Genomic DNA, 25134 nt, shown 5'->3' on the forward strand with positions numbered 1-25134 from the left:
TTCACCGCCGCCCAGGCGTGACACCAGGCGGCTGGCGACTCACCTCGCAGCGCAGAGGCATAGCAAGCTGGGCGGCTGGTGGCTGCGCTACCGGAGGACCCCGCATCTGCTTGAGATCGCGCGCCAGCCGCCCCGGCAGCTTCACCGGGACAGGGCAGCGGGGTGGCCGCCCCGGCGGACTTCACGGCCAGCCGGCTCGCAGGGGAAGTCACGCGTGTGCGTCCAGGCGGGACAGGCGGAGGCTGCTCCCTGGGTGAAGTTCAAGCCTGCGACTCGAGCGGGCCCTCGGGTCCACCTGCCTCTGCCTCTACTTGAGTCCCCAGGCTCACGGCGCTGTCCAGCGACTGATCGGGAGGAGAGCGGTCCGGCTCTCACATCTCCGCCCCCTCCAGCCTCACCCACCAGAAAGCCCGCCCGCCCCGAGCGCACCCGCGCTGAGCAGCCGGCTCTGCGACCCGCACCCGGTCCGCCCTGACCCGCTGAACTGGAAGAGAAGCTGCGGGAGTCGGAGCCCGACAGGTGCGTAGCACGCCCGTGACGTCACCGCGTTGCCGTGAGCGGCCGTTCGGCGTCCGGCCGTCCCAGCACTTCCTCCGAGGGGCGCGCTGGGAGGGGCGTCGGTTCCTATTGGTCGGGACGGCTGACCTGGGCGTGGCCGCCGGGAGAGCCGCTGGGCGAGCGGCGGAGGCTCCTCCGGGCCGCCGGGGATCTCGTCTCGTTTCGCGACTTGTTCACGTCACTCACGTCTTCGCTGTTGCCCCGCCGGCGTCCACGTGAAGGGACAGCAGGCGGCCCCGGCAGAGAGGCGATTTCGGGAAGGGGCGGTCCCCGGCATCGCGGCGAAGCCTGACGTCCCCTCGGCCTGCTCGCACCGTGAGAAACCTAAGCGGGCGGAAGCGAGCGTGGGACCCCACGATTCCCTCCAGACCAGCGCCAAGTGGGGCCTGTGGTGATGTGTGCCACGGTGTCACCGTCACCTAGCCTTACACCCCGTCGCACGTTATACGTTTAAAATACGCAAAGAGAAGAATCCTTAAAAATCCAAATCACGCATTTCAAAAAAAAATAATTCTTCAAAGAATCTTAATGTACCACGTGGTCTTACATATTGGGTGCTTGTCGTGTGTCTCAATACACAGGAAACCTGTCCCCCTTGCCCAGGGAGCTGGGTTGTGACAAGCAGGAAGGTACATAAATGCCTGGCCTCTGCCGGTGCTTGCCCAGCCTGGTGAACAAAAAGGGTGCAGAGTTTGTAACAGAGCAGGACCTGTGGGACCAGTATGGGTGTCGCCCACTGGGTGGCAGAACTAAGACGTGAGGTGGTTGTGTCTCATGTATTTTTAATATGTTATGGATATGTATTATTTTGATGATAATATTTACTGCCTTGGGTGTAACTTGGGCTCCCACTGCAAAACTGTAGCCTAATTCGTTTTGCGGGGGTAAAGCATCTAGATTTTTTTTTTAGACAGTACTTAGAGCCAGCTAGTCAGTCTTCTATAAAGATGGCAGAATGCTGTGCTGTTTGAGTTTCACGGAAGATTACTCTTAGACAAGAAAATGCTACTTGTTTTGCTTTTTTGTAATACGTTATACATTAATTTTTGAGAATATTCATTTTAAAATTTGTGGCGGAGAGGGCTTGTGGCTCAGCGACACAGGGCTTCCTTGGCATACCAGGGGCACTGTGTTCTACCTCTAGCTTTACAAAAATAAAATCTCTTTTTCAAGTGACTTGAGTGGAAAGAGAAGGGAGGGGCATCCCTAGCACAGCATGGCGTGCGTGCTGTGACGTGGATACTTAGAGGACTAATGATATTCCGGGAGCGATAATTCCCAATGAGGAGTTTTTATAGACTTTCCCCCAGTCTCTCCAACCCGTCAGTGAGAGTGTGCGCTAGTGCCCTCCTGTTGTTGGGTGTATTCTGCTAGAGTGCTAGTGCCCTCCTGTTGTTGGGTGTATTCTGCGAGAGTGCCAGTGCCCTCCTGTTGTTGGGTGTATTCTGCGAGAGTTCTGAAAGGATTAAACACACGTCTCAGTGGTTAAAACCAAGGCTGGCCGGGTTGTTTTCTGCTAGAAGCGCTAGAGAAGAGTCGACCTTGGTGCTCTTTGTAATTATTAGAGATCACTATACTCCTCCATCTTCAAAGCCTTCGATGATAAGTAGAGGGAGTCCTCTAATTTATTGGCTGCTTCTAGGGATTAAACAGACATGGATGTCTTTGGGGGGCCTGAACAGCCTGCCTGCTGTGGAAAACTCAGTTCAGCCTTTTACACCATAAGGTCTTAGTATACATGCTCTTATGCTGGAAGGGTTTGGAGACGTGGAGCAGTAAGTTATCTACTTAAGGCCAGTTTGTCTTTGTTGAATTTTGCTGCTGTTAGAATTGAGCTTAAGCAGTAATAACCAAACCTTATTCGTGTCTAAATTGACTTTTCCCTTTCCTTACCAGCCGACTAGTTGGCTTAGGCTTCTAAGAAAGGAAAAAGGAAAAGACTCACAGGGGAAGTTGTTTTCCTCAAGATGTAGTATAACCTGTTCACCAGTCTTGCTGATAGCTGGGCCGAAAGAAAGATAACAATAAGAAACAAATAGTGCCTATGACCTGGGAAAGGGCTAAGTCTTTCCTTCTGCGGGTAAGTTTTCCTGCTTTGAGAGTGACAGTTCTTATTTTTTAAAATCTGGCAAAAGAGCACTAGAAAGCACATCTGTTTCCTCTTCCTCTAAATTCTTCCTCTTATCCTGCTATGGATTTCCCTCGAAATAAGAAATAGGTGTGCCAGGACATTGTGGGGCACGCCTCTAATCCCAGTCCAGGGATTATATCAGAGTTCTAGAGTATACTGGATAGGCTAGGCAGGTAGATATAAGCAGTGTCAAGGAAGTAGTCAAGAATGGTCTTTTCCTGTCCTTTGTCTTTTTACCCCTAAGATAAATCAAGTTATCTTGAGCAGCTTTGCATGCCTGGTTACTTATGAGGCCTGAGAGGTAGCAAATAATTTTCTAGTTTGATATGATTCTTTTCTACAAAATCTTGCCTTGTATGATAAATCAGCTGTGAGACCAGAAAAGATTCCTTTTTATGCTGGGACCTTGTAGGACTTCTAACTTCACCCCTACCATTGAGGAAAGCTGGGGGTCGCTAGCCCCCTTTTAGGGGAAGTATTTGCTAAAGGGAAAACTCAAGTTACCCAAAACTGCTGACAAGATGCTGACTACCTAAACTTCCCCTACTGGGTGAGAAACAATGGACCAATCAGATAAGTCTCCAGTCAACCCCTATGCTAGCAAAGGGTCAGCAGATGTCTGGAGGACATGCGTAACCAGGGAGGCTGTTGCTATCCCCCTTAGAGACTAATAGCCTATCAGGAACTAACAGTTGAGCTTTACCTTACCTTTAGCCAATTGTGATATAGGATAAAGAATTTTGTATTTTGAGACTGTAACCTTGTGACTGCTTTGTGGGTTTTGTCTTTATAAACCCCTTACAAAAATAGACAGGTGCTGTGGGACAATGGTTTTACCCTGTAAAGATTTGTTTCTTGTACTTGTTTAATAAAATGCTTATTGGCCAGTAGCAAGGCAGGAAGTATAGGCAGGGTGACCAGGCAGGAAGTAGAGGCGGGACAATGAGAACAGAATTCTGGGAAGAGAAAAGGTCAGTCTGTGGTCATCACTCAGACACAGAGGAAGCCAGACACAGAGCAAGCAAGATGTGACTGCCTTGCCATAAAAGAAACCATGTGGCTAACACAGACAAGAATCATGGACTAATATAAGTTTTAAGAATTAATAAGAAGCCTGAGCTACTAGGCCAATTGGTTTATAATTAATATAGACCTCTGTGTATTTCCTTGGGGCTGAACAGCTGCAAGACTGGGCGGGACAGAAACCTCTGTCAACAGACAGGGTCCTTCTCCATCTTCTGTGTCAGACTGTGAGGCAGGGGACCCTTGATAGCCTGTACTTAATAAACGAAACCTTTCTTTTGCATTTGGAAGTGTGGCTCTGTGGTGGTCTTCTTGGGGGTCCTAGGACTCAGGCACAACACAACCACTTTTAAAAACAGCCATGAAATGATTCTCACATTTTGTGTCGCTAAAGGCTCAGCATTTCATCAGTGTCTGGTGGTGTACATGTGTGATCCCAGCATTTAGGAAGCAGAGACATGAGGGTTGCCACAGGGCAGCCTGGTCTACGTACAGCGAATATAGTGAGTTCTAGACCAACCAGGGATAGACAGGGAGATCCTACCTCAAAATAAATAAAAATTCTAAAACATAACGGAAAAGAACACAGATACTGACTTGTGTAACAGTGTTACACATCTCTTCTGTTGTTTCTGCTGCACTGTGTAGTTCAGGATATCTGTCCTGTCACTGCCTCCCGTCTCACAGGATGAGTACTGAGATGACAGGCATGTCACCACACCTGGCCTGGGGTCTAGGCCGCAAACTCATTGTTACAGTGCAGTGACCACTTTTACCCACTCAGCCATCTTAGTGGCCATAGTATTGCCTTTAATAGGTGTTTGTTTCAAGAAGCCTCTTCCCTTGTGAAGGGTTTTATTCTCTTACAGGGCTGGATTATTTTCATAGCAATTTGTTGTAAAGCAAGGCCAAGTCTCATGTTCTGTCTCCATGCACCCATACAGGGGGCCTTTAAAGATTTTTGCCTGTAAGACTCCGTTTCAGGGTTCAATTAAAGATGCCATAGATAGCTAAAGGGGGCTAGAAATCTGAAGGGGTAAGAAATCTACTCACAATAGGATCATCTGCCCATGTTTCTTTATCCTTTTCTCTTCAACCCATCATCTCTCACTGTTGCATCCATTACTTGTTCTCCTTGTTCTACATCGTTCTTCCTTGTCCTTAGATTGTACAAATGTTCCCAGTCATGTATATCCTTAAAGCCAGCAATTCCCCAGCCCCAGCAGGTTCCAGGGCCAGAATTCTTTTTCCCTTATAGAAAGTCAGAGAAGGGATTTCACATACACACACACACACACACACCCATGGGAGTGACTAGTTCATGTCCAGTGAACTCCTTAATGCAAAGAAAGGGAATTAAATCATCAGGGAATTCTAGAGGGGATAGCTAGTGTGCTCTGCTACATTTTTAGGTGGTTAGTAAAGAGCTAAGGAGTTTATTTAGTAAAATTATGAATAGGGCCCGAACTGTTTAAATCAGCACCCCACTCCTTTTCTCCCAGTATGTATAGAGGCTGTGAGGTAACTAGGCAACCTAGAGGAAGCTGATGGCTCTTGATCAGACAGACAGCACATATACCAGATATTGTGGTTTCTATGGGCCTAGGTCTGGAATTAGACTTACTGCTCTAAGTGAAGAAGAGACCCGGGCCTCTAAATTATCAGTTCTGGGCTATGCTGTTATCAGCCGTTCTGATCATGGGCATTGTAGGGTAAAACCAGAGCAGCAGCTTGGGCAGGTAGTAATTCTATGTCCTTGGAGATCTGTGAATACCTTAGATGGGATGCTCTTTGCCTGGACCCTAAACTCTGACCAAATACTTCTGATAAGATAATTGCAGGAAGGCAGATCTCTGTGCTCACCTAGGAGAGAGGAACAAGGCCTGGCCAGTGGGAAACTGTTTTCACTAAACAGTTCTGAACTGTGGGAATTAATCCCCAAATATGTAACAGAAAGTGTGTTAGCTACAGTGAAAAATCTACAGCAAAGGACAGCCACTTTATGAAGCAATAACGCTCAAAGGCCTTTGGTTTAGCCTTTACCAGATCCCTTCGTTCTGATAAGTCTCTCATGAAAAGATGGCTGAGCAATTACTGTATAATGTTGTGGCTTGCAGCTCACCCACTTACATTTCTGTTCTTCCTCCATGTTCTAATGCAGCTTCTGTAGGGTAAAAGGGACACCTGAAGCAGGAAACCGACAATCGCTGAGCACCCAGAGCCAGAGAAAGAAACACATCCTGTATTAAGACCTGAACCAGGAAAGAAACATTTTTATCCCTGATCTCAGAACTAAAGACATGTATGTGCCCTGGCTCTGAAACTAGTGTCAAAGAAACACACCCTGTATTAAGACCTGAGCCAGGAAAGAAACATTTTTATCCCTGATCTCAGAACTAAAGACATGTATGTGCCCTGGCTCTGAAACTGGTGTCCAAGAAACACACCCTGTATTAAGACCTGAGCCAGGAAAGAAACATTTTTATCCCTGATCTCAGAACTAAAGACATGTATGTGCCCTGGCTCTGAACCTAGTGTCCAAGAAACACACTTTGTCCCTGGAATCAGAGCCAGTGAAAGAAATACGCCCTGTTCCTAAGATAAGAGTCAAAAAGCTAAAAAGGACTAGTGAAAGAAACACAGTTTGGCCATGAAGTGAGAGCCATCTCTGCCCCTGGCCAGCTAAACTAACCAGCCCCTGAGCGGGACAAATAGCCAATCCCCTCTCTCCCTGGGAATACCCTGCCCCTAAGAAGACCTATATAAGCCTTTTCACCCTTCAGTTGAGAGCTGCCATTAATCCCGCCCTGGCATAGGCAGCCTCTCTGGGACTCCTCTTTCGCAAATAAATTTCTTTCTCAAAAAAGTGATGACCTTCATTAGAAGGCTTAGGGGACTGAGCTGAAAAACCTTGCTGAGATGCTCCCTAGGGGGCATCAGCAAGAAAGAGCAGAAAAGAACAGCATTGCTAGGATGCTCCTTAGGGGGGCGTTAACAAGGCCAGTGGAGGAAAAGTAACGACATTTTGCCGGAGCCAGAGGAGATTGCTATATTTCTGCACCCGGCTTCCCTTTAGCAGGGTATTAGCAGAAGAAACATCTTCAGCCAGAGAAGCACAAAGCTCTGCTAGAACGCTCTGGTAAGGGAACAGAGCAGAACTCAGCTGTAATGGCTCTCCAGGAGAGGAGCAAGATCCCTATATACTGCGGGGAGACCATCTCCCACCGCACCCCAGCTTCAGGTAGCCTGGCTTCTTGAAAGGACACCTTTGCTCCAGGGCTGAGCTGTCCCATTGCTACTCCAGCCTCCAGAGCTGTCCTATTGCTGCTCTAGGTAGCCTGACTTCCAATAGTCAACTGAGTGTGGGGAGCCCAACTCCGATGAACACATCTACATTACCTAAGTCCATGACTCAAAATGTGTCGGAAGGGGAGGGAAAGACTGTAAGGACCAGAATACCAGGAACTTGGCTATGAAGCAGTCTTTCCTAGAAACGGCTATATAAATGACTGGAACAATGGCATTATCAACGGACACACTAGAATGGTTTGAAATTTTAGCAGGGTCTTAATCCTGGACAACAAACTCCAGACAACTGACTGCTGGGAAAATTATCTTCTTCCAGGGATGAGTCCCTTTATTGGTTGTTCAGCATAGAGTGATCAGCCTTGAAGCCAAATACACACAACAAGCAATGGGCCCAGCAGGCTCTATTTACATATTTTTGTGCTTATACATGTACATGTACATATACACATATGTAACAAATATAATTAAAGAGGCTATCAACAAGACATAGGAGGGGTTTTAGGGAGGAAAGGGTGGAGGAAGTGATACAATTCTATTTCAATTAAAAACATTTTTAAAAGAGTACCGTGAAAAGCAATCTCTAAATACTGTATACCAAAGTGGATGTCAGTATATCTATATCAAGTGATTTGTGAATGGTGTTATTCTTTTTAAAGATATGGTGGGAGGGGAGGCCAGTGATGGTGGTCTCACAAGGGGCAGCGGCTGGTGACTCAGCGAGTCCCCAGAGGCCTTGGCCATTGGCAGGTAACCCAAGGGGTAGCAGTCCCCCGAGGGGCAGCAACAGACCATGAGGGTCAGCTGGTCACATCACTTGAGGCCTCAGCGCTTCCCAGGCAAGTGGGAGACCATTGTGGGTGAGAGACAGACAGGTATGCCATGCAGAGAGAGTTTGGGTATTGAGTTTACTTAATGGATTATGGAAGGGAAGGGAAAGAAGAACAGGGGGGCAAGTGAGGGGGGAAGGGAGAGGAGAGAGAGGCAGCATCCACTTCTTCAGAAGAGGGACGGGAAGGGAGAGAGCACAGGCTGGAGGAGGCAGAAGATCCCCTTGTCTAGGTGTAAGGGGGGAGTGCATGGGCTTGTCTCTTAAAGGTAAAGGGTACCCAGTCTAGCAGATCATAACAGGTGGCATGTGTGTTTGAATCTGTGGGCACACATAGAAGGGGTGTACATGTTCGTGTGTGTGTGTGTGTGTGATGGCACGAAGTTGACATTATCTTCCTCAGTTGCTCTCTGCTCTACCAAGGCAGGGTCTCTCACTGATTATGGACATTACTAGTTCTGACTAGGTTAGCTAGCTGGCATGCCCCATGAATCTGCTGTCTGTGTCTCCTGAATGACTGCGGTACAGGCAACCAACAAGCCTATCTAGTCTTTTTACATGGGTTCTAGAGATCTGAACTCCAATCCTCATGTTCACAGCACATACTTTATTTGCTTAGCCACCTCCTTAGCCTGATGGTCATGGGATTCTTATATTGACAGAAATCAAATTATTTATCCAAGTTGTATATAATGTGTGTATCATATACCATACAATGTGTGTTCTATCACCTCAATTTAAAAGATTAGGACTGGAACACTTCTACATTGCTGGAGGGAGTGCAAGCTGGTAAAACCCCTTTGTATGTCAGTGTGGTGATTTCTCAGAAAATTAGGAAACGACCTTCCTCAAGACCCAGTAATAACACTTTTGGGTATATATCCAAAGGATGCTCACCTGTGCCACATAGACTTGTGCTCAATTATCTTCATAGCAGTTTTGTTTGTTATATCCAGAACCTGGAAACAACCTAAATGCCCCTCGATTGATGAATGGATAAGGAAAATGTGGTACATTTACACAATGGAGTACTACACAGCAGAAAAAAAATAATGACTGCTTGAATTTTGCAGGAAAATAGATGGAGCTAGAAAACATTATTTTGAGTGAGGTAATTCAGACACAGAAAAACAATTATCACATGTACTCACTCATAGGTGGTTTTTAAACATAAAGCAAAGAAAGCCAGCCTACAAACCACAATCCCAGAGAACTTAGACAACAATGAGGACACTAAGAGAGACTTACATAGATCTAATCTACATGGGAAGTAGAAAAAGACAAGATATCTTTAGTAAATTGGGAGCATGGGACTTACATAGATCTAATCTATATGGGAAGTAGAAAGTAGAAAACCACAAGATCTCCTGAGTAAATTGGGAGCATGGGGACCTTGGGGAAGGATTGAAGGGGGAAGGGGAGAAACAGGGAGGGGAGCAGAGAAAAATGTAGAGTTCAATAAAAATCAATAAAAAAGATCAGGACTACCGTGCAAGAATACATGAGTATTCTTTAAGAGCAGAAATGTAAGTGAAGTTCAGAAACCATTTACATTAGTTTGTGCACAGAAGTGAGCACCAAGGATGGAGATTGAAAGCTTTATTTTTGTACACTTAAGACTAGTACTAGATTGTTTCAAGGTGCAAAAGTACTTTTGATTAAAAGGAACATCCAGTGGAATCCTTAAGAATAGGAAATAGCAGTGCAAAATAAAACATACAGGGGGATATAAACCAGAAAGGGAGACCACCAGGTAATGCACTATATTTTCTCAAAAATACACCAATGTACACCAATGTACTATGTCAGTAAGAATAGATCCTGCTTACCTTTTATAATAGCTTTTGAGTTTTTCACTGTTTAAGCACATTGTAATCTACTCAATTTTTTGTAGACAATTCTATGGTTTCTAAGTTATCTCTTTTTTGGGGGAAGGGGAAGCTCCATGGTTCTAGAAGTGAAATTGTAGAAGAAAAGCATATACATATTGGCCCCATGCTTTTAGAAAGACTAACAATTTATATTCTCAACTTGCCAGGAGTCTAAAGCAGTGACTCTCAACCTTCATAATGTTGTGACCCTTTAATACAGTTCATGTTGTGACCACAACCATAAAATTACTTTCATTGCTACTTCCTAACAGTAATTTTGCCACTGTTGTGGATCATTATGTAAATATCTGTGTTTTCTGACAGTCTTAGGCAACCCCTATGAAAGGGTTGTTTGACTCCCCCAGGGGTCATGACCCACATGCTGAGAACCATTGTTCTAAAGAATTATCTTCAGACACATCTGACAAGTCTTTCTTCAGGCAAGCATTAAAAATCAGTTTGCTCACCTGGTGGTGTTGGCACAGGCCTTTAATCCCAGCACTTGGGAGGCAGAGGCAGGAGGATCTCTGTGAGTTCGAGGCCAGCCTGGTCTACAAAGGGAGTTCCAGGACAGGCTCCAAAGCTACAGAGAAACCCTGTCTCGAAAAACCAAAAAAAAAAAAAAATCAGTTTGCTCAGATTAGCAGTTGGCAGTGTTTCCGTCACTTTGTTAGATAATGTCATGGCTGTCGAACTACAGTTGTATTATAGACAAAATTCCTGCTGGCTGGAGCTGGCTGGGGCTAAAGATGAGACGAAAAACAACAACAACAACAATAAAGTAAGTCTTTTGTAGCTTCATGGAGACCGAAGAGCTTGAGTGATTTGCTGTGTCACCACCCGGCAAAGAAATCCCACGTCTATCTCCACGTTAGAAATGATTACAAACTCCTGGACCTAGGAAAGCATAGGGTGGGGAAAGGATGGGAAAACAGAAAGAGGAGGCAGGTTTCTTTGATCTAAATCATCTGACCTCAGATCTGTGGCGAACTCTGTTCATTCTCTCCACTCTGTCTGCCCACAACACACAAACAAGCACAACATACAGCCACTGTGGCAGCACACAAAGACGCCATCTTCTTCCTGCTTCAAGTGTGGACTTTCCACAGTTCCAGGTTATCCTAGAAGGTACTAGGCTATTGAGTAAAGCTACTCGAGATGACTCTAGCTAGGTGTATTCTCACCTGTTTCAAATTCTTTCTTGTTTTTTATTTTATTTTTGTGAGATAGGGTTTCGCTGTATTTTTTTTAAATATTTATTTATTTACTTATTTATTATGTATACAATATTTTGTCTGTGTGTGTGTATGCCTGCAGGCCAGAGGAGGGCAGTAGACTCCATTACGGATGGTTGTGAGCCACCATGCGGTTGCCGGGAATAGAACTCAGGACCTTTGGAAGAACAGGCAATGCTCTCAACCTCTGAGCCATCTCTCCAGCACCTTTCGCTGTAATTTGAGAGCCTGTCCTGGAACTAGCTCTTGTAGACCAGGCTGGCCTCGAATTCACAGAGATCCACCTGTCTCTGCCTCCCGAGTGCTGGGATTAAAGGCGTGTGCCACCTCCCCCTCCCCGCACCTGTTTCAAATTCTGCACTAAATTTGAATAGTCTATTGTTCACCACTTCAGTATAAAAGTTATACACAGAAAAAAAAAGTTATACACAGTAGATGTAAAGGTGTAGAAAACCTAATTATAGCTTTGTATCTTAAAAAAAATAAAGATTAAATGATTCCTTTAATTAACTGCCCAAGATCACTTAAGCATACCTGATTTATAATCACATAGATATGTGTACATATGTGCATAAGTGCCTGCAGAGGCCAGAGGCTTCAGGATCCCCTTAAAGTTAAATTACAGATGGTTGTGAGCTAACCAGCATGGGTCCTGGGAATCCGAACTCGTCCTAGTCCTTACAACTGAACCGTTTCTCTAGTCTCTCAAAATAACTTTTTAAAGGTTTTGTAGTTAAAGGAAAATTATTTGTCAACTTATGGCATCCTCAGTTAAGCAATGAGGGCTTAAATTATATAAGTACCGTATCTGTGTACTTTGTGTGGCAAAGTTATTAATATGCTTTATTCAGTCCGAGATTCCTGAGTGAACTTCCTGCCTTCACTCAGCCTAATTCTTTCCAATTTTACATTCTTCTTCCCACTAGGATCTCTCCCACCCTTTTTGTATCACACTCTCCCTCTGGTTCTCAGCAACTCCTGAAGCTCCGCCCCTCCTCGCTCGCCCCGCCCCCTAGCCGCACCTTCAGCTAGCACCATTTCTCTTCAGTCTTCACAAGCCTCACCCCAGTGGCCCTAACACTCTCCGTCGGCCCCGCCCCTTTCCGATGCCCCGCCCAGTCCCTTTGCTCCTCCCCGATCCCGCCCAACTCGCTTCTCCCCGCCTCCAAGCGATCCGCCTACCTCTCGCTCCGCCCTCCGCCTCGCCTCCTCTCTCCCCCTAGGCCCGCCCCTCTGACCCCGATGCTTCGCTCCAGTTCCTCCACTTGCGTCGTGCCCGGAGCCCCTCGCTTCCGCAGTCCCGTAACCCGCCCTTCCCCAAAGCCTCGCCCCCATCATCCCCGCTAGTCCCGCCCCGCGCTGCAGGTACCGCCCCGTTCGCACCGTTCGGCTAGCCCGGCCAAGCCGCGCCTTCCGGCTCCTCCCCTGCAGCACCTTTGCAAGTAGGCCCCTGCGCTCTGACGTCACACGCCGGCGACAGGGACGCGGGCCGTTCCTCTCTCCCCCATCCTCAGCCCCAGGATTTTGGGGCGGCTACGTGGGGCGTCCCTACCTTGAGCCGGTGCAGTTGCCCGCAGCCCGGAATCCATGGTCACTGTGGCGAGGCGGGAGGACGCAGGCGGCATCTAGCCCCCCAGTCGCACGTGCTGCGGCTCCGCGCCCGGCCCTGCCTCCTGGCCCTGTGAAGTTGGGGGCGGTACCCAGGCACTCCCCCTGTGCCGCCGCCGTTTCCAAGGGGTCAGAAACCGCTGTGTTTGTGTCGTCCGCAGAGCCGGGCTCCGTGGTGCGGGCTTTGTGCCTGGCCGGCCGGAGGCGAGCCTGACGCATCAGCCGGAGACCCGTGCCAGGGCTGTGAGCGGCTGCTGGGGAGACAGACTCGCTTTCTCTTTCAGCATGCCTTTTTCAAAGTGCACCGTGGTGCCGCTGCCTTAAGCCCTAGGGGAAGACCCTGCTGCCTCTGGACCGGTGCTTATGGTCGCCACTGTTATTTTGAATCAAGTACCTTGTCATTGAGGTGAGTTTCTCGTGGGGGAAGCAGTGGTAGGCAGGATGGTGAAGTCATGGGAGCCAGGAGACTTGTGTGGACGCTCTGTAAAGTGCATGGATGCCCTCCCAAGTGTTTGCACGTGAAGCACCTTCAGCTCATTAAAATGTAAACTCGTCTCTCCAAGCAGTTCTTTGATATAAAATGACAATGCAATCTTAGTGGATGATAAGCAGTCATTTAAATGGATTAGATGCCTTTGATGTTATCTGTGTATTTTAATGAGAAAATGAATAACAGTTAACTAATTAACCTAAAAGCTAATGTATCACTTCTCTTCATGATTTGACACAATTTCCATGTGTAAAGTATTCAAATTTTTACTACTTTAAATAATTTAGTGGAACTTTGGGGAGGGTTCCTGGGGATTGGATACAGGACTTCATTTTTTCTAGGCAGGTTATCTGCCCGATCAATTTTTTTTTCTCTCCTGTAAGACCTCCGAGAAGCAGAAATATGTTTATTGCCTACATAAATCACATCAGAAATGTTTGTGAAGGCTTAAAAGCCCTAGTCCGTCTAAGCGCTAATGATGGGCTTTTCTTAAGATGCAGTAAGTAGAGATGAAGGGCTGCAGCCAAACACAAAGAGTAGTTCTTTGTTTCTAGTTTTGAGAATCTGGATGTCTGCAGTTAAAATTGTCTCTTCTAGGGAAACCCGAGTAACCTATTTTGTGGGGAAACTGGTTTTTACACAGAAAAAAGTCTGTTAGAAATCTGATAAAAGCTGTGGAACTTCACCACAGAAGTTCTTTTGAGGTCATATTAATAATACATTAGCATTGTATCCCAAGCAGATTTTACTCTCTAGTCTGCTTTCTTTTCTAAATTATGGACATAATAGCTTTTCATGCATATTAAGTTTGTCTTTGTATGTTGGTAGTTTCTACCTCAATCTCCTTGAATGTTGCCTGAACATATTTACCAAGGAGAAAACACATACTGTAAAAAATAAATAGTAGCAATCCTCTATTTTGTTTTCTAATTTTTTCTCAGTTATGAAAAATAGAGAAGGATTTTCCTCTCTGAGAAGATACATTGACCCTTTCTACAGTTCAGGCTGTTTCTATTGTTTTGGAAGAACTGTGTGTTTAGACTGCCTGTAGGCAGTACCAGGAAATTTCTTGGCATCTGTTTTCATCTATTCCTAATGTTTCCCTTTGGAATAACCTGTCCATCAAATATCTGAAACAGCTATGCTTACTGCCAGTCAGTATGTGTTTTCCTGATTGATGGAGATGCAGTTTTAAATTCATGTAATCTGACAGTTTTCACATGTGGTTCATAATATTGTGTCAAACATTGCTTATTTGTAATAGTTCTTAGAAGAAAAAGGAAGATACCTAATTTGTCTAGAGCTACGGGGTTAAAAAGCAACATGATATTGTGGCAAAACTTTAAATGTTAAGGTAAAAAAGTTTGGACATTGTTTGAGGTTTTTCTCCTTCAATGTTAAGGATTAGTCCCAGGGCCTGGTGCATTCTAGGCAGGTGCTTCTGCTGCCAAGCTGTATCCCCTTTCCTGTTCAGATATTCAAGTAGGGTCAGGAAGATTGTCACCAAGCCCGATCAGTCTCCATGACCTACCTACCTGGTGGAAGAAAAGAACTGACTCCCACAAGTTGTCCCCCCCCCCAGTCTGTCTGTCTTTCTAAATACATACATTTTAAAACATTTAAAAATTAAAGTGAAAAAATTGATTTACTCAGTTTCTTCCTACTTGTATCAGTATACATGGCTTATTAAAAGTTTAACTTTATTATTTTGACTAGCTAATCAATTCTTATAGTTCAAAATTCAGACAATACAAAAGATCCAAGAATTCTCAACTGTTCACTTCCCTTTTTAAAAGCAATATTACTAGTTTTTGTGTCCTTACAGAACTATTTCTTCTATAAATGTGTTTGTTGCCAACTTGATACAAATCTAGACATATCTTGGAAAAGGGAGTCTCACTTGAAGGCTTGCCTCAGTCAGATTGTCCTGTACATGTCTGTGAGCATTTTCTTGATTAACGATTGGTGTGGGAGAGCTCAGTCTACTGTGGGTGGGGCCACCATTAGGCGCATGGTCCTGGTTGTGTAAGAAAGCCAGTTGATGCAGGTGGTATATGTTATTATCTTTTCTTTCACTTCATTTGAAACTGTTTTCTAGTATAATAAATTAGTTGTAAAGTCTAACAACTATGAAATAGGTAGCTTGTTTTCCTTCTGATTTACATTGACTGCAGAAAAGGAGAACTTGTCATGTGTTCCAAAACTCATTAACATGAATCTGATTGCTCAGAAAGGTACCTGTTGGTAGAGGCTGCTCGTTTGTTCCTGGTCGCCCAGACACGAAATAATCACACAGAAACTATATTATTTGCAATGCTGTTTGGCTAATAGCTTATTGTATTGCTAGCTAGCTCTAATATCTTAAATTAACCCATTTCTATTAATCTTTGTATCACCATGTGGTTGTGGCCTACCAGTAAGGTTTCTTCTGGCATCTCCTGCTGTAGTTCTATGGCTTCTCCTTGACTCTGCCTCTCTCTCCTCCTCTATCTAATTGGAATTCCTGCCTTGCCCTATTCTGCTAAGCCACTGTCTGAAACAGCTTTATTTATTAACCAAGAAAAGCAACACATAGACAGGACTTCCCACACCATTGATAAACAATGTGTTTATCATTGTTTGATGGCAATTAGAATTATTTTCTTTTTACCAAGAGCAGTAAATTTGGCTTTACTGAATTAGAACCACAAAGCTCAGTATGTTGATGGCAATAGAATTACAGAATAGGAACACTAATAGGTTCTGCCTTTTTGGTATAGTATCTAGAAAGGAATTGGCAATTAAATTTGGAAAAAGAGCCAAACTGACAAATTTTGTTTTCTCCTCTCTTCGAAAAACGTCACAAAACAATGATGGTTATGAAATAACCTCATGATGTGGCTATTTTATTTAATGTAATTTTATTTCATGGAATTGAGTCTTCTAAGATAAGTTTATCATCTCTAAGTAGTGTAGTAATATGATACATTGAGCTTCCATGTTCTGGGAATAGCATTAAGTTTTGGCTGATTCCCAGATACCCATTATACTATGCCAGTTGATTCAATGTAGGCCATGTTTGGAATGACTTTTCCTCTCTATCCTACTGTTGATGGCTGGATTTTTATGATAATATTTTAATTCTTAGTTCTTTTAAAGTTGCTAAAAGAATTTTTGTTATAGAAATTGAAATGAGATCTGATTATAATGTTTATTAATGTTGAGGAAGGTTCTTTTTTCACAAAATTTAATAAGATAATTATCAATTTTACTACAGGCTGGATTTTAACTTTTAGTTTTCAGAACTATATTATGAATTTTGTAACTTAAGAAAATCGAACCTTTTTATGGGAAATTTAAAAATTTAGTATTGGTGGATGAGGTGGTGAACTGTGGCAGAAACTTTAAGTTTCCTGAAAGCCCATTTCCTCCTAGAAGGGAATTATACATTGGAATGTGCTTGCTGTGAATGGAAACAGAGCATCTTGGGTGAATAAAGTATTAGTTTCAGACTAAAATAGTGAATTTATGTATTCTGCAGAAGAGAAATCTTGCCCCTGGCTGTGTTGATTACTGCTTTTATGACTTTCACATGCTTCCTTTCTTAAGCTCTCATTAACTAGTGTATTTTTTCTGACTTATCCTAAAATTATAAGTGTTAAAGCTATTGTATTAGTCATGATTCTCTAGAGAAACAGAATAGATGGGGGTTTATTAGAGTGGCTTACAGGCTGTGGTCTAGCTAGCCCAACAATGGCTGTGACCAGATGGAAAAGCAAAGAATCTCGTCCACAAGGTTAGTCTTCAATCCTGAAGATGAAGTTTTTAATGGCAGTGAAGGGGTGCTTCAGCAGTGGGCTAGATGAGCTTGCCCTCAGGAGTGAAGGCAAGCAGGTAAAGAGCCAAAGCGTCTGCCCTACATGGCGTGGCAGTAGGCAGGAAGGCATGGCGTAGTACTGGAGTGGTAGTTGATACCTTTATATCCTTTTATGTGGACTGTCACCAAAGATGTAGCCCAGATTTTAGGATGGGTCTTCTGATCTCAAGTGATGCAGATTTGGAGTGGGTCTTCCCACCTCAAATGATCCAGCCAAGAAAATCCTTTACAGGCGTGCCCAGCTGCTTGGGTTTTAGTTGATTCCAGGTATAGTCAAGTTGACAACTAGGATTAGCCAAGCTACTAACAACTTTATCTTGGTTGGAAAATCTTTGAGGTATACTAATCAAGCCAGTTCATATTAAGCTGGGAGTGGAGGTACACACTTGTACCCTAGCATTTAGGACTGAAAAGGAGGACAGTTAGTTTGAGACCAGCCTGGATTACATTAAAAACCTGTCTCAAAAATAAAGTTTTTACTTTTATGACAGATGAATATTTCATTAAATAGTAAGGTTTTGCATACTAATAAAAGACTATGCAAGTAGAACTGGGCAGTTTACAGGAAGTACAAATGTTGAATAAACATGGAAGAAATTTTCAGATTTATCAGGAAGCAGAAGAATTGAAATGTAGCCCTGTCCATCAGAAACAGGAACACAGTGACACATGCCTTAGGTCGTTCTTGGTGTATTGCTTTAATTACCCTCACAGTGATTCTTTAAGTGCATACTGTGTTTATCACATTTATAGGTGAATAAATTGAGATACAGAAAGCATTAGTGTAAGGCAGTGGTTCTCAACAGCTCTGATACTGCACCTTTTAGTGCAGTTCCTCATGCTGTGGTGACCCCCAATCATAAAATTATTTTGTTACTACTTCACAACTGTAGTTTTGCCACTGTAATGAATTATATTGTAAATATCTCATATGTAGCTATCTGATATGCAACCCCTATGAAGGGTAGTTCAACTGCCCAAGGGGTCGCAACCCACAGGTTGAGTACCACTGGTCTAAGGTCATGTGACAAGTAATAGAACCAGGACTTAGCTCTGTCTTAGTGTTGTGTGGAGACTCAGTGACCAAGACAACTCTTACAAAGGAACGAATTTAACTAGGGACTTGCTTATGGTTTCATAGGGTTAGTTTATTATGAAGGGAGCATGGCGGCAGGCAGGAAGGCATGGCACAGTGCTGGAGTGGTAGCTGATACCTTTACATCCTGATCCACAGGCAGGTCTGCAGAGGAAAGTGGGGCACTGGGCCTGGTATGGTCATGTGAAATCTCAAATCCTACTCCCAGTGATAAACCTCCTCCAACAAGGCCACGCCTTCTAGCCTTCTAAAGAGTTCTTCACCTGGGGACTAAAAATGCAAGTATATGAGCCTGTGGGGCTGTTCTTATTCAAACCACCACAAGCTCTAGGGTCCAGTGCTCTTTTTAGACACTGAAGTTTGTTATAACTGCAAGTGCAGATGTCAGTGGGGGCATGTGTGCCATGCGCATGTGTGGAAGCCAAGCAGCAACTTTGTGGAGCTTTCTCCTTCCAGGGATCCAACTCTGCTCTCCAAACTTGCTTAGCAAGTGCCTTTAACCCACTGAGCCATCTTGCAGGCCAGCTCTTTAACTACTGCCTTTTGTTGCTTCTTTGATATCTTTATAAAGAATAGCCACTGTTGGTAAGAGTGTTTAAGAGTCAGCATTTTATACAGTATTGGTTACCGTAGTAATGTTTACCACTCTAGTGGGTCTGTGAACCGGAGAGAGTGGGGCCTAAAGAGGAGGTGGGCCGAAGTCTCATGCGATAGCCACCTTTATTCAGAGCAGCAGAAGTTTATACTCTGAGGGCTGAGTCACATGAGTAAAGAGTACAATCACGGGAAAACATTTTTTCCACAGAGCAGATGAATGACAGCAGCTGAATTAAACACTACACCTGGATTAAGCACGACAACACATGCTGGCACAACTGGATGTCAACCTGTAGAAGAATGAAAATAGACCCATATCTATCACCATGCACAAAACTCAAGTCCAAATGGATTAAAAACCTCAATATCAGTCCAAACACACTGAGCCTGATAGAAGAGAAAGTGGGAAGTACCCTACAACAGATGGGCACAGGAGATCGCTTCCTAGGTATAACCCCAGCAGCACAGACATTAAGGGCAACATTGAATAAATGGGACCTACTAAAACTGAGAAGCTTCTGTAAAGCAAAGGACACTGTCACTAAGACAAAAAGGTAACCTACTGACTGGGAGAAGATCTTTACCAACCCCGCAACAGACAAAGGTCTGATCTCCAAAATATATAGAGAACTCAAGAAACTAGACTTTAAAATGCTAATTAACCCAATTAAAAAATGGGGCACTGAACTGAACAGAGAATTCTCAACATAAGAAGTTCAAATGGCTAAAAGACACTTAAGGTCATGCTCAACCTCCTTAGCAATCAGGGAAATGCAAATCAAAACAAATTTGAGATATCATCTTACACCTGTCAGAATGGCTAAAATAAAAAACACCAATGATAGCCTTTGCTGGAGAGGCTGTGGAGGAAGGAGTACCCTCATCCATTGCTGGTGGGAATGCAATCTTGTGCAACCACTTTGGAAATCAGTGTTTCGGTTTCTCAGGAAATTCGGGATCAACCTACCCCTGGACCTAGCCATACCACTCTTGGGAATATACCCAAGAGATGCCCGATCATATGACAAAAGCATTTGTTCAACTATGTTCATAGCAGTATTATTTGTAATAGCCAGATCCTGGAAACAACCTAGATGTCCTTCAATGGAAGAATGGATGAAGAAAGTGTGGAATATATACACAATAGAGTACTACGCTGCGGTAAAAAACAATGACTTCCCGAATTTTGCATGCAAATGGATGGAAATAGAAATCACTATCCTGAGTGAGATAACCCAGACCCAAAGAGATGAACATGGGATGTACTCACTCATAATTGGTTTCTAGCCATAAATAAGGGACACGGAGTCTACAATTAGTGAACCTAAAGAAGCTAAATAAGAAGGTGAACCCAAGGAAAAACATATAGTTATCCTCTTGCCTATGGGAAGTAGACAAAATTGCCGGGGAGAAAAGTGGGATCTTGGGGGTGTGGTGGGTTGGGGGTAAGGGGAGATGGGGAGAGAAAAGTGATAAGGGGAGAATGGGGGGAACTTGGGGAAACAGGATGATTGGGATAAAGGAAGGCTGGATAGGGGAGCATGGAAGCACAATTCTTAGTTAAGGGAGCCACCTTAGGGCTGGCAAGAGACTTGAACCTAGAGTGGCTCCCAGGAGCCCAAGGCGATGTCCCCAGTTAGTTCCTTGGGCAGATGAGGATAGGGAACCTGAAACAACCCTATCCTATAGCAATACTGACGAATATCTTGCATATCACTATAGAACCTTCATCTGGTGATGGATGGAGATAGAGACAGAGACCCACACTGGAGCACTGGACTGAGCTCCAAAGGTCCCAATGAGGAGCAGAAGGAGGGAGAAGATGAGCAAGGAAGTCAGGACCACGAGGGGTGCACCCACCCACTGAGACAGTGGGGCTGATCTATTGTGAGTTCACCAAGGCCAGCTGGACTATGACTGAAAAAGCATGGGATAAAACTGGACTCTCTGAACATGGCGAACAATGAGGGCTGCTGAGAAGCCAAGGACAATGCCACGGGGTTTTGATCCTACTTAATGTGCTGGCTCTGTGGGAGCCTAGCCAGTTTGGATGTTCACCTTCCTAGACATGGATGGAGGGGGGAGGACCTTGGACTTTCCACAGGGCAGGGAACCCTGACTGCTCTTTGGACTGGAGAGGGAGCAGGAGAAGAGTGGGGGGAGGGGGAGAAGGGTGGAAGGAGGGGGAGAGAAATGGGAGGCTGGGAGGAGGGGGAAACTTTTTTTTTCTTTTTCTCAATAAAAAAAAAAGAACAGTTCTGTGTTTTGATAAAATCGAGGTCACAAGACTGTGTTTTCTTGGAGTTTTCTCACAAGCACTCAGGAATTCTCACAATTCTCACATGCCTTCGTTCTTGGACCATGCTCTGACAGATTTCTGCAAGATGCTTAAGTAATATGTTTGCAAGCTTTAATTAACACCTGCATAGTCTTTGATTTCAGATTTTATCCTAAGAAAATCCTTACAATAAAGAACAAAATATACATACAGAAATTTTACCTTCAATTGTTGAAACAACTTTGAAAAATTGTCTTACTAAGCTTTATTCTTATTAAAATAATAAAATAATGCTACTGGTTCATGTAGGAAAAAGATTGCCTTCATGTGCCTGTGTTGTAAATATGTTTACTGCTGGATACTTCAAAGCATTCTAATAAAACTGAAACATCAATATTTCTTGTTTTGTTCTAAGTGTAAAGTGTAAGTTTCAGTCAAGATATTAAATATCTTTGTATTAAGACTTGCCTAATCTCTGCTAATTCTTTTGCATGTAGCTACCCTATAAAAATGCCTTAAGAAAGAGCCATGGAGAAGTATGTTAGACTACAGAAGATTGGAGAAGGCTCATTTGGAAAAGCTGTTCTTGTTAAGTCCACGGAGGATGGCAGGCATTATGTTATCAAGGAAATTAACATTTCAAGGGTAAGTACATTTTTACTTTGTTTGCAGAAGTAGTAATTTGGTCAGCCTAGGATCAAATATTAATTATTTAATATTTATCAGAGAGGGGGCTGGAGAGATGGCTCAATGGTTAAGAGCATTGCCTGCTCTTCCAAAGGTCCTGAGTTCAATTCCCAGCAACCACATGGTGGCTCACAACCATCTGTATAGAGGTCTGGCGCCCTCTTCTGGCCTTCAGGCATACAGACAGAATATTGTATACATAATAAATAAATAAATTATACATAATAAATAAATATTTAAAAAAATATTTATCAGAGAAACGCATAACCTAGTCAGGAAGAGTGCTATGATCCCATCAGGACCACTACGTCACTGGAGTCTGTGTGTCCTTTCAGATTTTTTCCTCTTTGTTCCTGTATGGTATGTAGAAACATATACTTACAGTCCTGTGACTTACTGTAGATTGGGCACGCTTCATGGGCTTCACTTACGGATTCAGTTCATTCCTTTGTAACATACTGCTATAGTTTTTAATGTTTGTTATTGTTATCATGCTGTATTAGTAGCATTTTTAACCACTCTCTTATAGGTGGACTTTTACCTTTATTAGTGGCTTTACTATTTTCTTCCATTTAAGATGTCCGGCAGAGAACGGCAGGAATCAAGGAGAGAAGTTGCAGTGTTGGCAAACATGAAGCATCCAAATATTGTCCAATATAAAGAATCCTTTGAAGGTCAGATATATTTTGCAAACATTTAAAATAAGCTCTAAGATACTTACAACTTTTGGGTATTTTCCTTTAAGGATTTTTTTTGTGAATGTATTTTCGGTAAAAATACTTTTTGTTTTTGTTGTTTCATAAATATACATGTTAGTATTAGTTTGATTTTAGGATAGTAGTGATACCCTCATAGCTTAATATTGACTTACTGTTATTAACAATTACTTAAGAAGAAGCAGTATAGTACAAAAATTTTGAGTGGGCAAAATTAATAGCAACATTTTAACCTTAAATTTCCCTATAAGTATTTCTACTGACACTGAGAAAATGTTCTGATCTTGATTTTTGTAAAAACCATTACCTTATTTTTGATGATTTCATATATGCATATAACTTAATCATATTCCACCTGCAGCCCATTGCTTTCCTCTTCCAAGCACTCCCTTCCTACTTTCATGTCTTCTCTTTTTAATAACCCACAGACTTTAACTAGGGTTGCTTGCATGTGGACAGGTATGGGGTGCTGGCTGAAGGACTTCCCACAATGTGTTCGTGTCAAAGACTTCCATAATGGGGTTATTTCTTGGGCAGTTTACCAGTGATGACAGCCCTGAGGAAAAATGACTCGCCCTTGCCCAGTAGCCTTTAACTACCATATATCCTCTTCTAGGAGTGGGTCCTCATGGGCCCTCCCAGTCCATCCTAGAACGTGGTGAACAGGCCCATCTGCACCTAGGAGTCATCTGAATGATTCAAATGTACTTCATTTTAAGCATTACCTGTCACCATATATGTTCAGAAGGCATAGACAGGCATGACTACAAGTTCTCAGTTCTTCTAAGTTCACCTTCATTCGAACTCCCTAGGAATTAGCTTGGTTGACAGCCAGTGTTGATTCTTAGCCTGTTTTCTGTGCCTACACGACACGTGCTGTGTTAGGGAAACAAAGTGCTTGGTTTTTCTCTCTGTCCTGGCACCACAATTCTGAAGTCTTCTGTAACTCAAAAGCTGTGGGAGTCTTTCCAGTAGCAAAGAAGCAGCTGTACAGTGGATAGCAGCTAGAAGCCCACTAATCCAGTCCACATCAGACACTGTCTACTTGCGGGGAGACTGGGGACAGTACTGGTCCACGCTGTCCCTATTTCAGACCCATTAGCCAGTGCAGAGCTGTGAATTTCTGCCAAATTAGCTACAATGGACTTTCCCATGACCGCCCTTCAGATCTGATCAACTTGCTCCAGCAGCTCACAGAACTCTAGGAAACACTGCACTTGAATTATAGCTAAGACATGCCATACATATATAGCACACGTATGTCTTTTATAATGAACACAAATTCACACCCAGACTGTTAGAAAACAGTAATTACAATGTCTGGGGCTTTTGGCTTCTAAACTTAGTAGTGGTAAAGGAAAGGTGCTAGAATAGCCAAGCAGTGCGCTTGGACTGAGTTTTCTATTTCATGTCCCGTTAATGTTTCTGTTGTGCTCTTAGTTCTTCTCTGTCTATGTCACTGGCTTATGTGGTTTTTGTGTTTTGTTTTGTTTCAACATCAAGCAGTTTCTAAGGTAGTAGTTTTGGGTTTTAGGGGTCCTTTAAAAGCCTGTAAGGCTATTAGTGATGAAGGGGTTTTTGTGTATCTGTAGTCCTGTTCAAATTAATCTGACAAACAGGTGGTGGTATGATGTTAGAAAGAATACAAAACAGATCATTACCCCTCTAACGAAGGAAATCCTTTTCTGTTAATGATATATTTAAGTAGGTATAGATTTAAACCTGGGCGTGGTGCCACACCTGCAATACTAGTTAGTACTAGGGAGGGAGAATCAGGAGGATTGTGAGTTTGAAGCCAGCCTGGGTAACATCTGGAGAGACCTTGATAAGCAGGCATGCAAGCAGGAGGTAGATGAGTGGGAGCACGGGGAGAGGGAGATGGGAAGGGGAGAGAGAAGGAGAGAACAAATGAAAATTTGCTCCAATAGTGAGCTGAGTAGCAGAAAATATAGCTAATTCATATACTGAATCCCCGACATTCCTCAAATTTCTTTGTGTTCTGTGTAACTTCTGTAGTCTCACCTCTCTGTTTCCCCATCTTCCATTACTGGAGATCAGATATGTGGCTTTGTGTGCTCTCTGCAAACACTTCCAAGTTTTATTTCCAGCTTTGATACAGGCTCTTGCCATGTAACTCAGATTAGGCTCAAACTTGCAAATCTTCCTTCTTCAGCTTCTTGGTACTACACTTAGCTTCCAAAGCATAGAAGGTTTGTTTTCAGCTATCTTTGAAATACCATTATTATTATTTTGTCTTGGAATTCGCTACTGTTACTGCTCTGTTTCCTCCCTGAAATAGTCTTAATTATTGATAAGTGTATATAGATGATGACACTCTATGTGCAACTTGTGGATTGTATAGAGGGTTTTTTTTTTGTATTGCCAGTTTTTAAGGTTTATTTCTACTTTATGTGTGTATTGCCTGTGTGCATGTAGGTGCACCATGTACATGTTTGGTGCTCTTGGAGGTCAGAAGGCAGCAACCGACCCCATGGAACTGGAATTATGAGTGATTGTGAGCTACTGTGGGTGCTGGGAAACAAACTCAGGTCCTTTGAGTGCTCTTAGCTACTGAGTCATCCCTCCAGCCCCATTTTATTTTGTCATTTTTAACATGTATATTGAGAGGCTCTTTCCAGCTAGTCATAGTCATACTAGATCCTTAATTAGTTTGATCCAGATCAGTATCTAGTTCTAATGGTGTATTCTAGGCGGTATATCAGAAGAGCATATAAGAACCCTCAATTACAATGCCACTAGAAATGGAGAGAAATGAGTGTTTCTAGAAATATGGCCATTGTGCACATCATAAGGATACGAGAAGTAGGAACACCACACTCTTTGGTTGTGATA

General features: G+C 43.5%; 2 protein-coding genes across 13 annotated transcripts in view; one reads left to right on the forward strand and one right to left on the reverse strand.

The window, feature by feature from the left end:
* Clcn3 (chloride voltage-gated channel 3) overlaps positions 1 to 12593 on the reverse strand; it is an 89388-nt gene extending 76795 nt beyond the window's left edge. For 2 of the 4 annotated variants that reach the window (XM_041673751.1, XM_041673746.1), the window contains exon 1: positions 44 to 504. The gene's annotated coding sequence lies outside the window, so the exon portion shown is untranslated. Of the gene's footprint in view, positions 1 to 43; positions 505 to 12505 lie in introns of those variants that run through there. The other 2 variants (XM_041673747.1, XM_041673750.1) reach the window with 2 other exon arrangements.
* The window catches only part of Nek1 (NIMA related kinase 1), a 554120-nt gene continuing 541420 nt past the window's right edge, over positions 12435 to 25134 (forward strand). For all 9 annotated transcript variants that reach the window (XR_005976286.1, XM_041673744.1, XM_041673745.1 and 6 more), the window contains exons 1-3: positions 12435 to 12967; positions 21376 to 21523; positions 22143 to 22239. Coding sequence is in view for 8 of the 9 variants with exons in the window: in XM_041673744.1 (XP_041529678.1) it covers positions 21407 to 21523; positions 22143 to 22239 (214 nt within the window). In the remaining variant the exon portion in view is untranslated. The remainder of the gene's footprint in view (positions 12968 to 21375; positions 21524 to 22142; positions 22240 to 25134) is intronic.

Source organism: Microtus oregoni, unplaced genomic scaffold (genome assembly GCF_018167655.1).
Source record: "Microtus oregoni isolate MIOR12 unplaced genomic scaffold, Mior012 000024F_ref0000369, whole genome shotgun sequence".
NCBI classification, from domain to species: Eukaryota; Metazoa; Chordata; class Mammalia; order Rodentia; family Cricetidae; genus Microtus; species Microtus oregoni.